At 39.0% G+C, this 13,646-nt stretch overlaps 1 protein-coding gene across 45 annotated transcripts in view; it reads right to left on the reverse strand.

The window, feature by feature from the left end:
• Positions 1-13,646, reverse strand: part of MAP4K4 (mitogen-activated protein kinase kinase kinase kinase 4) — a 188,162-nt gene that overhangs the window by 75,972 nt on the left and 98,544 nt on the right. Inside the window, exon 1 of one of the 45 annotated variants that reach the window (XM_042931911.1) lies at positions 5,882-5,905. The exons of the other annotated variants lie outside the window; for them this stretch is intronic. Coding sequence (XP_042787845.1) covers positions 5,882-5,890 — 9 coding nt within the window. The 5' untranslated portion in view covers positions 5,891-5,905. Of the gene's footprint in view, positions 1-5,881; positions 5,906-13,646 lie in introns of those variants that run through there. 45 annotated transcript variants of the gene reach the window in all.

A 13,646-nucleotide genomic window follows, 5' to 3' on the forward strand; every position in this document is an offset into this window, starting at 1 on the left:
TTGGTTCCAGGCTCTGAGCTGTCAGCACAGAGCCCGACGTGGGGCTCGAACTCATGAACTGGGAGGTCATGACCTGAGCCGAAGTCAGTCACTCAACCTACTGAGTCAAATCAGGTGTCCCTCAGTACAGTGATTTTTCAGATGGTGGCCTCCAGCTTGGTCCCCAGACATAAGTATATTAGAATATTACAGTATATTAATAGGCATAGTTGTCATGTGATTTTAGCAGATGGTGACTGCAAACACGGAGCAGAGTCACATGGCCAAGTACAGTCCATACAATAATCTGTGTACTAATTCTCATTCAAACCCTGTATCTATGAAAACACACCAAATATATCACTTCAATCTGTGATTTAAACATGGCCATGTTGAGAGTAGCAATGAAAACTGAGATACTGAATAACCAGGATAACTATCTTAATCCTAAACAAAAGCAGTGTTAAGCCTGGCTAGTATACACAAGAACACACTCCTACTTGGGACTTTTCTTCAAAGAAACTTTATACTAAAACATAAAAGGGTGACAATTTTTATTAATGTAAGGAAGGAAGCATGTCCAAAACACAGCTAGAAGGCCCAATTCATTAAAAGCTTTATCTTCTTGCTCTTTCCACATGCTCACATACACACGCAGAGTGTGTGTATGTGAGCACATACACACACAAGTGCCACAACTTGCTGGCACACAACGCATGAAGCCTCTCTCTCCAGCGTCACCACAACTTACAACTCACTCCCAACAGTATCCGGGAGCAGCCCAGGACAACCCTAATGGGACCTGTCAAGACCAATAGGTTCCTAACAAAAAGTGGCACATGACCCTATGGCCAATAATGTGCTCCTGACTGGAAAGGCATGCAGTGACTGTCACTCCTAGAACAAGTCCTATGGTTAAACATGTTGTGCCCTGAAAAGCTAAATATCCCACTTTCCTTACACTGGATCACAATTAGATGATTAGAAAGTCAGCTAAAGGTTTGATTTTTTTTTTCCTTTTATCCAAAATCATCAATGTACAAAGATCTGGGATATAAAGACTACACAAAAACAAAAAGAACAATGGTGAACTAAAATAGGAGAAAATCAAAATATTGATTTTAATTTTGTATTTGTAGCCAATCATGACATGCAGTGTGTGCATCTCGTTGGGTTGCACAGACTTTGCTTTTATTGATTCATCCCTACCTACCTCCCTTCCACTCCCCATATTGGCTAAATTATTCTAAGAGTCATTATTCTGTGTGATACTCTGCCAGTAAGTTTCACTTCTTGACAGAAAGCAAATGTTACCTACAATTCTCCCATGAGAAGCTTCCTGTGCAATAATTAAGGATCACAACATATTTTGATTAGTTTCAATATATTTTTTCTTTAGCAACATAAACCAGTGTCTTCTAGGATCTGACTTGTTCACCACTCTTTTTTTTTTTTTTTTTTAAGGTTAATTTATTTATTTTGAGAGAGACAGAGAGACAGGGGGGCGGGGAGAATCCCAAGCAGACTCCACCCTCAGTACGAAGACCAAAGCAGGCTCAATTTCACAACATTTGAGATCACTACCTGAGCTGAAATCAAGAGCTGGATGCTTAACCGAATGAGCCACCCAGGTGCCCCTTTTCACCATTCTTTATAAGAAGAATTAAGAGCTTCCAGAAGCACTTGATGTTTTCAGAGCTCATGGAATTGAAATTCTTATGCATTCTATATATTTAAAAATTCTCATAGGCTTAAATTCAGTGCTGTCCACTGATGTGAAAGACACTTAATATGCATAATGGTAAATACTGTTGGCAGATTGTCATAGCACAATATATTTACTTAAATCCAAGATGCCACTAGATAGAGACACTGAAGTACTTCATGTAATGAAAGTATGATTCACCATCAACCATAAGACATACATTTTTGAAATTGGGCCACATATTAGAAACAATGAAATATGATATAAGAACTTAAATACAATCAAGTTTGGCAACAGCTTTTCTAATATAACTGAAACATCCAAGTATTATCCATAAATACAGTAATCAGATCAATGCCACTTGCCAGAGTATTTCCAAGGTTTAAGTAGTCAAATCCTGGAAGCATATGAAACTGAACTACCAAAAATTTTGAGAGGAAACCATACTGGCCTCTCAAACTAGTATTTTAGGAAATCGTTTATATATACTTTGGACCTTCCTTCTCTTGCTTCTATGATTTCAAAATAGATGACCATTATGCATCTTATAAAATAAAAGGTCATTTTACCACCAGTAACTGTCATATACTAATTAAGAATGCCCACCTTGGAGAAAAAGCATCAGAAATGTAGAATCTGCCAATGGCTTTGAGCCAACTACAACTGGAATCCTGAATACGACTAATGTGTATGATAATACATGTTGTCTTTGGAGTAATAATGAACCAACTTTTGAATTCAAATTTCCCTTTGGTCATTAGTTAAATACAAGTTTGGTGGTCTCATTCCAACATTTAAATATGTACACACTCCCACCACCACACGCCCCATTTAGCCTGAGAAAAATACAGTAGAAAACAGTCGGGGCAGGCTAAAACTGAAAGTTAACAACCACCCTGTATATGAAAGAAAGTGGAATGGACAAAACGACATGACCTAAGATTATATATCCCATCTGTCTAGACCAAGTCCAAATGACCTTGCCCTTCATTCTCCTCTTTAGGAGCCCACAATCATACACAGATGAAAGAAAAAAAAAAAGGTAACTACAGAGAAGAGAGGGTACGTTTTGGTGAGAAAAGGAAGGCTCCCTCCTGGTTTTCTCCATGATGAGGCAGCTGCTAGGCTCCACTCAGCGATTTAATGCAGCTGATGCCAATTAGCATTTTGGACTCCAACCAGGGGAGCCAACTCTCATAGAAAAGGTCTTTGTCTCTGGCTGGAATAGGACTAGGCAAGGAGTTTTCTGTTGCCTTCCTTGGCTGCTTAGAGGCTGGAGGAGGGGAAAACATCTGAATAGTGGTAATTTTCAAAAGCAGCTATGGGTTCATAAATAAGTCATAGGGCAAGCCCTGCCCACTCCACCATCTGAGCACAGAGGAGTGCATATGAGTAGTGAGTTTTTAAAAAATGACTCCTTAAAATATTTTTTAAACTGTTACCCAAATTTTCTTTCCTTCCACTGATGACAGTAACGATGTGAGGAGAGACAGGCAGACTTCAGATAAGCTAACTGGGAGGATCCAGGAGGACTGGGAAATGTTCTGAGTAATCATCTTTCTTCCCAGCATAATTCTTCATAGAATTAGATCTACCCATTAACAGCTGAACAAAAAAGGAAGGGCAATTCATTATTCACTGTATCTTTGCTAGTGGAGAGAGGGCTGATAAAATGAGATATGCAAATATCTGTTAGATTTCACCATCAAAATATACAAATGAATATACACTTAGAATGCAAATATCCATTTTTAAAGACTAGTTTAATCTTTTGTTTTAATTAACTACTACCGAACCTTCCATTATGTGACTGTAAACTGGTACAAAAATGAGAAGATATTACCTTTTTACCTGGCAAATCCCAGTTACACCTGAGAGTATTATCCAGTACCATACCAGTTGAATTAATCAAAATTATTATTATTTTTTTACTCAGACACATGAAAAGTTATTTGACTTAAATTCACTGACAATTCAACCAAAGGTAAACAGACCAATGTATGAAAAATTCTGCAACAAAATTAGGTTATAAGGTGTGCCTGGGTGGCTCAGTCGGTTAGGCGTCCAACTTCAGCTAAGGTCATGATCTTGCGGTTCATGGATTCGAGCCCCTCATCAGGCTCTGTTCGAATTCTGTGTCTCCCTCTTTCTCTGCCCTTCCCCTGCTGGTGCTCCATCTCTCTCTCTCTCAAAAATAAATTTTAAAAATTATTAAAAAAAAAAAAAAGGTTATAGGATCTGGCTCTGTAGGACCAGTGAAGGAATGGCATGTTCTTTAAAATTAATCAGCCCACATCTTCCAAGATCCATCAGTCCCAGAAAAAAACCCACAGAAAAATTATAAAATTAACATAACTAAAATGGAAATCAGACACTTGAGACATCTTATTCAAGAAGAAATGCTGTTTTGGACCCATTTCAGACAAAAAGACACACTCTATAGTTTTATTGCTGAACTTCTTCTGAGACTCCAAAGTCAAAGGGAATGGCCCTGAAGCCCTTAACCTGCTCTGTCTTTTCTGTCTATAGGCACCATACAGAAATTTTACTAGACACAACAAAGTCCTCACAGAGCCCTTTAGCTCCTCTGTCTTGTACAAAGTCTGCCAGGCCACATTATTTGCTGTATTTTGATGAGATTTTATCACTCAACTGATATCTAGAAGTATGTGGTAAAGAAGAGAATTAAACAGTAGCACCATTCACCTGGATGGACCTGGTGGGGTGAGTGATGGGGGAAAACTGGAGGCTGTGACAAGATGATGTAGGATGGTGAATAAACTTCACTCCGTTTTCCTCCCCATGAACAACCTTGGGAGACGGATGCTTCCATGATTGATGCCAAGAACCACAAGGAAGCCAAAATACATCTCTGTGATAACCTCCAACCAAAAAGCACAACATGGCAAATGAACAGGATGATCCTTGCTTAAGGAATAAAGTCAAATAAAACAGATCATTATTCCTCTCGGATCTAAATGAAACTATTATAGCTTTCTAACATTTCCTGACATCGACAACCAGAAGTCCTAATAGTTGCCTTCAAGCCCCAATCTACAGGACATAACACCATGGATACAAGTGCCTTAGCACTTGATTTCAGAATCCATCCATTTTCTTCCTTCATAAGGGAGTTATTTACACACACACAGATATACACACAATTGGAATACCTGCTGTTGGGGACCCTAAAGTATGTCAACCTTCATAAAGCAGGACCTGAAACCTAGACACTGACTGAAATGGAAAACCAATCTGCTAGGTAAGTGTGTGGCCAAAATAAAATCCCCCAACCACTTGATGGTAATTGAAGGAAACCAGAATATGTCACCCCCAAATATGCTTTTAGACAGAATGGTTATTCTGAGCTAAAGGCACTTAAAAAAAAAAAAAACAGCAAGTATAAGAAGGGCATGCTGACCTCCCCCATTTCTTCCTGAAAGCCAGAGATAAAACTCCCATGCGAAAGATGTCCTTCCTATACCAAATGGAAAAAAAAAAAAAAACATTCTCATCACCAGAGACAGGGAGTTGAGGCCAAGAGAATTCTGTACAAGCAAACCTTGTTAACGTATCTCTTATCTTCCTTTAGCCTCCCCATATATTTTATTTACTTTTCCACTACAGTCTCTCTCTGTGTTCAACAAGTATGAAAGTATTTGGGTTTTGCAATTTCTCTGAGTCTTCATTTTTCTTGCAAAGGCTCCCACATATATATGAAATACATATTAATAGACTTCTGTTTCTTTCTCGCTAATCTATCTTATGTTACTGGGGCCCTGGTCAAGAACCTAGAAGGGCAGAAAGAAAGATTTCTTCCCCCATACATAATTAAACTTGCAGTTTTACTGAGACCAAGAAGAGATAAGTAATCCCAAATACTCAGAAACAAAATACGTTTTTCACAGCAACTTTTGCCATTCTCAACACAAGTATATTGCGATAACTACATACGTTTTAATGAGTATATACCAAGGAAAAAAGAAATGTTATCAAAGATTAACTCTGGATTATAGATATTTTCTTCTTTAAACTGACTTAATTTTCTATAATTGACATGTACTATTTTCCTAATTAGTAACAGCAAAGTTAAGAGTTTAGGTTAGAGGAGACAGCTCCCTAAGAATCCAAAGTGAGTTTGTTTCTGGCAATTCACATGGCCTAGTCCCTCTGTCTCTCTGGAATAAGGGTCCTTACCCCTTCCATGCTGTTCTAGAATCACCGCCAATCTCCCTGCTTGGGCTGCTTCCACCAATTGTCAGCTGTGAGAAGAAATCGATGGGAGCCTGAAGTACCAGAACCTTGCTGATTAATTTGCCTTCCATGATGGTACCAATCCAGACCCATAACTTCTTGAGATTGAGAATTTCCAAGCTTAAGTTTTTCCTAGAGCAAAGGAGAAGGCGAATGGAGTCCATCAACCATCATACTATCTTCACCTTTCTGACCTGCCAAAGAATCGCTTAAAAGAGAATCTTACCTGGGTCCATTCATACCCTTCTCTAACTAAGCCAGTGGCAAACTCCATGAAGCTTATCACAGTGCAAGCCAGAAAAGAATAGAATACTGTGCACACTGAATAGAGTCTTGCTTAAAACCCTAAAATCAGGCCCAAGTAATGAATGCCAACAAGGGGCACAGCTCTGAAGAAGGTACGGGTTTGCAAAGTGGTACATGTTTGTGCATTTCCTACTGGATCCATCTGTGTACTCACAAGCACAAAGGCTCCTGCTTCATATCTGACATGGTGAGTCACATAAAGGCTGAGCTCTGAAAAATGTCTGCAGTTAAAAGGAATGATGGGGATTTCTGCTCCTGGCCAAAATGGATTATCAAGGACCAGATTTACTCTCCCATTGAACAACTACAATTAGACAAAACATATGAAGAAGTTTTAAGGCACTGGACATCAGAGATTGAAGGACAGTGACCCTGGGGAGATGGGAAACATCAGGAAAGCTTTGTAATTGTCCCAGCTTACTACCTTGAGAGAGATTCCAGGCTTTGGCATAGGAAGAAGAAATCCAAGCAGAGCCCAGACAATTCTCTGAGTTGAGAGGCTGGGGAGTTGATAGGACAAAGACCAGAGAGGAGAGAGAGCTTGCTGCACAGAGAACGCAAACAGGCTCTGGAGACCTGAGAGTTCCCCTTCAGTGTTCAGCAGAGCACTGCTCAACACATCCTTGTCGTTAGAAAGAGAACCTCCCAAAGCACCAGGGGGAACAGAACACAGTGCTCACAAGAACAGAGAATAATACCTGTTGCCACTGGCCAGACTGGGAGAGCTCACCATTCACCGGAATTTGGGTACAACATTCAAGAGGCTCCTGCCTCAATGGCAGGGCAAAATCAGGCCCAAACTAAATGCTGATCTGATCCCAACAAAAAAATCTAAAAAGGATCAAACTGCTTTCAAGTAAATAACTGTATCACAGAACGAAACTCAATAATATGGGAATATAAAATATCCAATACCCAATAAGGTAAAAATCACATGTTTGACATCCAACTAAAAATTACCAGCCATGCAAAGAAACAGCACAAATGCCCATGGTGAGTGGAGGGGTCAACTGAAATGACTCCAGAACTGACACCAATGATAGAATTAGCAGACAAAACCAGTAAACTACCTACTACCTACACCTCACTGTAGGGAGTAACAGTGATGCCCTTTGGGCATCTGTCTGTGAAGGAATGTGAGACAGCTTGTTTTTTATGGTCTATTAAATTAGAATCTAGTGCATTTAGAAAGCAACAACTTGGATTTACAGATGTCTCAATTCCTAAACCAGGGTGGCAGAATAAAAGCCCCTACACATCATACAGACATCTATCTGTTCCCATTTCCCCCCCACTGGAAGAATATAATCATGAGACCTTGAAAATTTAATCACAGATGGGAAAAAACTTGAATAAAATGAATGTGCAAAATCACTCTACTTTGGTAAGATTAAAACAATTTTTGTTTGATCTCAATTTCTATAAGCAAGCTATTAGTTTATGCCTTAATCAAAAGCACAGAAATTGCCAGACGGAAGTAAGTATTCTATAGAATATTCTTGGAGAAGTGCTCACTGCTAGAGTAGGGAGGGTGTATGGTCGGTATTTAAACAGCTCAGTAAGTTTCTAATTTGGTCTTGAGGATATCAATGGCCAAGTAAAGATTTTTGGTATGTCTCATGGTTTCATCTTACTCTTCTCCTCACTTTTTCTGTCTCCCCTCCTGGCCCCTTCATAAACTATCCTAATTCCAGCTTCCTTACCCTGACATATTTCATGGTACACCACTGTAGGTGAGTGAAAAAAGAACAAAGAAGAAATCAAACAATGATCATGTAGAGAAAAGTAAAAATCTACCCTTGGTAAACTGTCTTTCAAAGGTCATGTTGTTAAAATCAGTGGTGCCTTCAAAATAACTCTTGGAGCTTGCTGAATAACAGAAAATAGCTAGATTGTGCCAATTATGGCAACAAGGAAATAAGCTTCAGTTCAAAGGTGTGTATGTTACCATTTTGTTATTTTCAAACAATTCCCTTCATTACGAATAATGTGCACATCTGCAAAGGGACTTCCCTCTTTGTTCTGAAAGGGTAGTTTCCATTCAAATACAATTGAGAGACCCTCTGACACGTATTTCTCACACCTCTGGAAGATCCTCGTGGAAACCACATAGGAAGAACCATTCCCTTAGCTCTAAGTATTCAAAGATGCTTACCATAGAAGTGATTCAAGAAGACAATGACTAAGTTCCACATATCTTTGGGCAAAACAGAAAACAGAATCAAGATATTCTAACTGCTGAGGGACATCACCCATTTAAGAGCTTTTAGGTGACAATTCAGGTACGATCATTCATTTGGGAATAGCATACCACATCCACTCACATTCTGGGTAAGGTGGGACTTACCATGTACATGGAGACCATTCCAACACATCTCAAAACTTCTTAAATCTATGTGATCATTTCTCACTACTGTGGAGCAGAGAAAAGCTACAGAATGGCACCAGAAATAATGACTTCAGTAATTAAAACTCACCTCCTCATTTTTCAGTTCCAACTAGGAAAACCATTTAAAGTGTCTCTCCCTCCCAACTTTTTAGAAAACACACCAAATTATGTGAAGAGAGAAAATGAGAATATGGAATCAGAAGCTTCAAAGTCCCAACAGGAAAGGGGGACATTTAAAGAAAATCTTGCCTCAGTCCATTTCCATTCATACCCTTCTCTAAGCCAGTGGCAAAGTCCATGAAGTGGGAGATCTGATTCCACAGTGCCACCATCTGCACTGTGCTAGATATACAAACTGACCTCACATCACTTAATAAAACCCTACAGGGAAGTTTTACTCTGAACCAAACACCAGTATATTCCAAAAGAGCCCACTATAATAGCCACGGAAATTCATCAAAAAGTGTCACCAAGTCTCCCAGCTGGAGAAAGCCCATTCTCTTCAAAAGCCTCACTCTAGTTCTGCCCCAAAGCCCTGCCAAATGCAAGTCTCGAGCTCCAGAAGAATCCAGAAAAAGCAATGAAAACATTAAGTACCATAAGAAACACATGCTCTAGAGACAGATAATTGCTTTCCATAGCACTCACCGCCCCACAGTGATTAGTTTAAAACCTACCTTCTCTATGAGAACACAAGCTCCAAAGACAGGGACTCTATCTTGTTCATCTCTGTACCCTGACAGTGCCTGTCACACTGAATATGTGGGTAAGACAGTTGATCTTAAAAGAAAGAGAGAGAGAGAGAGAGAGAGAGAGAGAGAGAGAGAGCGCACGAGCGCAATCCCAGAGCCTCAGTGTCTTTATGTGTAAGTGGAGGAAACCCTAATCCATTCTTGGCCAGTGAGTCACAAGCCAGGATGAGTGAATGAAAACATCAGTAACATGCAAAGACTATCATGGTGCCTAGCACATAGTAGATACTCAAATATTATGTTTGGGAAATAAACTATAATTATCTTTTGCTTTATAAATAGAGAACATTTAATACAATTCTAAACAAAAAGCATTCCTAAACTAAGTAGGAAGTAGTAGGAGGTAAAAGAAGTAGCCCAGGTGAACTCAAACTACACAAATCTCTGGCATCACCTGCCCTCTGGCTGCAGGTAGGTGGACAATCAATAGCACACACTTCGCCTGGCTTACTGACTCACTGCTGTGATGGGCTAAAAGGGTCTAGGCAAGGGTGCCAGCCATCACCTAAACCAAGAACCAGCCACCAAAACAGTGAACACCACTGTAGCCTATTTTCTTTCTGATTGCTATCGTTAAATTAGGTCTAGTGCTAAAGAATGATTAGCACCATGTTTCCTGAACTACAGATGCTGTTACCTCTGTTCATATAAGAATACAGTGTTAAACTGCAGGTGCTCCTCTTGGAAAAACATGGAAAGATACAAAAAATCCAGATTCCGAAAAGACTAAAGGGAATGGATAACCAATTATCTTCAATATATGATATCAACCAGAAATCAGGTGATTTGTTCTGAGATTGAGTTTTAATCAATGTATCCCAAGTCTTAAGGAATGTTACAACTACCACTGGCACTTCAATCTGCCTCAACTTCAAGTATTTTCATTCTAAGACATGTTCTGAACACAATACATATTATTGCTGATATGGAGTGTTTGTATTCTATCAAAAATCTTTCTTTAAATGTGATCTTAAAAGATCACAGGATTATTTAAAATGCAAATTTTACATGCATATAGGAATAAAAAGTGTTTTCCAGGAAAAAAATCCTTAAGTATAGGGTGGAAGGCAATAATACAGGATTAAAGTAATCCAATTTAAACAGCCCAACCAAAATAAACTCTCAATATCAATTCTGAAGACATAAGTTCATATCCTACCTTAACCTTGCTCCTCTCACCTCATGTATCCCTCCACCACCCCAACCAGCAGCAAGCCAGCTGTACAGCAATTATTTAAAGCAAAGGAAAAAGTGCAGATTTTGTTTTTTAGAATACCAGAAAGATAAGTGAATAGCAAACTTTTTGTTATAATCACCTTATACAGAACTTTAAAGCAATCTACTATGTATGTATCTCACAAAACTGTGTTAAGTCATTTTGGTCTAAAGATACCTCATTAACTTGAGATCATGTTCCTTAATCCATTTCCCTCCTTCTATAACACACACCCACAAACACAGTGAAAAATTAAGATACAGGCTGGAGTCACTGGAAAAGAGATCTGAGAGGAAGGCCTGAGGACACTCCAGATGCTCTCTGACAAAAGTCAAACAGTGCCACTCCCTAAAGAACATGGCAGTCCTCCCTTTCTTAGGATCATCTGCTCCCTGTATTCTGAATGCCACAGAAGCAAAACACATGGTGTTTGTGTGGAGCCTCCCAAGTCAGGCTAGCCAAGTCAGAGTAACCATTTAAAACTAGAACTCTCACTTAGGGCAAGAAAAAGGACCACCAATTACCCCATGCCTACCCCTGAGATAAGGTGGGTATGCGCGCGCGCGCGCGCGCGTGTGTGTGTGTGTGTGTGTGTACGTGCGTGCTGGATTTCTGCACAAAGGAACAAAAGAAAGTAAATCATCACCATCAGATCACACAAAGTACCCAAAATGGCATCCCCTCTGAGAGGAAATACTGATTTACAGAGATCAAAATACAAACCAGTTAGTTACATGTCCAAATAAATTTCTCCAGTGAAGACCCTGAAAGGCTGTTTGCTCACCAAACCAAACTCATAAGAACAAAGAACGATATTACCATGTTGGAACCTGCCCAATTCATCCACCCCTAACCAGCAATATAAAGTGCTAAATTTACCATCTACCAATAACCCAAAAAAATGGAAGGCCAGGAAGTTGCTATGTCACTTTGACAGCCTTTTAGCAAGAACCACATCCCTATCTATGCACATCCATTGGTACCAATGTATTCAATCAGCATGTTGAAGGTTCACTTCAAAACAGACACTGTGCAGGCACTGGAAAGGGAGAGAGCAGGGTAAGACACAGAAATTGTAGGCTAGTGACAGGAGTCAGGAAAGGGCAACCAGTTGCCCTGGAGATGAGAAGAGATCTCCCGGGTGCATGTGGGCAGATATTACAGAGCTAAGGGTGTTGGGAAGCCAGTTTAAAAGAAATCCAGACAAGAGAAATCACTAATATACAGAATGAAGTAACAACACTCACCAGAAAAACTATTTTCCCATTCTCTGAGCCTAGATTAAGTTACTGATAAAACAAAATCTATAAGAGAAATCAAGAAAATTCTCTTTTCCTGTCAGGTTTAGTATAAATTGGCAACTTCATATCTGAATTCATCAACAGTGCTCGTTCACTGTGCACGGATGTTTACACACTGGTGCATATTCAATAGTTAGTCTTTCTACTGAATACTTAAGTCTTGAGCTAAAAACTGACACAAAAAGAGCATTGTAGCCTCTGTTTGCAGAATTAATTAGGTTGGTCTGTTTATCTAGCCAAGCACAGATACAGAGTGGGGGACAAACTGACTTTAAAATTAAAGGTTCTCTAAGAAAAAGAAATGTTTCTTGACTTAAGAGTCCAAAGTAAACAAGGGGTTAATTTGAGGCTTGCTATACAGAGCTCAGTTGCCCTCAGTGGTTAATTTTAACTAAAGATAATGATATGCTTAATTCCTTGGGAGAAAAAAAATCATAAAATCTTAGAGATATAATAAGTAAATTCTGGAGAGCTTCATGTTTTCAAAACGGTATTCTGACCTCTTCAGATATTATAAAAACAAGTGCCAATCTTGACAAAAGACTTCCCCAGAAGGGCCAATGCAAGAGCTAATGAGGTTAACTGATTACACACTAATTATGTAAATGAACTATAGTATGTATAAATGTAATAATATATAAGATAAATGTAAACAATACACACATTTAATACCTATATAAAGGAAAAACCTCACAGCGGTTGTAATCTTCCTTAAATAGCCTCACTAAAAATGTATAGGAGCTGCTAAGAAATGCATCTCAGACACAGCAATTCTTGTGGGATTTGAATCAAACTAATTCACTCTGTTAGGCCAAAGCCTTCACTGCTGTTTTTGCTACCTGTTATACCAAAACAAAAATTTCTTAAACTTAGAATAAAGAAAAGCAGCACGTATGCATCGGCACTGGACTAAGTGATTTATAGGTACATACTCAATAATACTTTCAACTCAATATCTTCAAGTCTGCAAAGAACACCATCTTGGGCTCTTGAGTCCCTTGTGACTTCTATATCGAGTAAGGATGCTTGGCATTATTCCACTATGCACCAAATAATTTCCATAAGGTTGCAGGAGAAGAGAACTACATTCTTAGACCAGATGTTTCTGGTGCTGGTGCTGCCAAGCACACATGGAAACCCCACAGCTGTGTCCATCGATCACAGACATGAGGTCACAGTCCAGCTTAGAGACGGGCTGGCAGCCGGCTATCTTGCCTTCCATACAAATGAAGCAACAGATGCTGAAGATAATATGTAAACAAATACTGAGAATGAACTACCTCAATTAAGCAACTGATGGAAAATTTGAACCAAGTATCAGTAGAAATACACAGAATCTATCAAAGATATTTAAAACAGTACGTTAGTTTCAAACAGTCATCAGGCTTCTCCTAGGTTATATACTGCTTCCTTTCCCTAATTCCAGTTTTCCTTATTTTCAGATGAGCTAAAATAATAATGTCAAATACCCTGTCATTTAAGAAGCAGAAAATGTATTGAGATTAAGTAACCATGTTGTACAGTAGCAATTAGTGTCTGCCTTTCAAGATCTTATAGGCCAAATAGAAAAACAACTAAAAGTAAAAAGTGTTTCCAGTCACACAGTATTATGAAATTACTTAAACTAGCCTACCCTGTAATATTTTACAAGCTAAAGACTACACTGTCCAAACAAAGTATATGGACAGAAGTAACCACTACATGAATATAAAGAGTATATACACAACATTAACAAGCTTAAAGG

The sequence above is a fragment of the Panthera leo genome, chromosome A3 (genome assembly GCF_018350215.1).
Source record: "Panthera leo isolate Ple1 chromosome A3, P.leo_Ple1_pat1.1, whole genome shotgun sequence".
Lineage (NCBI taxonomy): Eukaryota > Metazoa > Chordata > Mammalia > Carnivora > Felidae > Panthera > Panthera leo.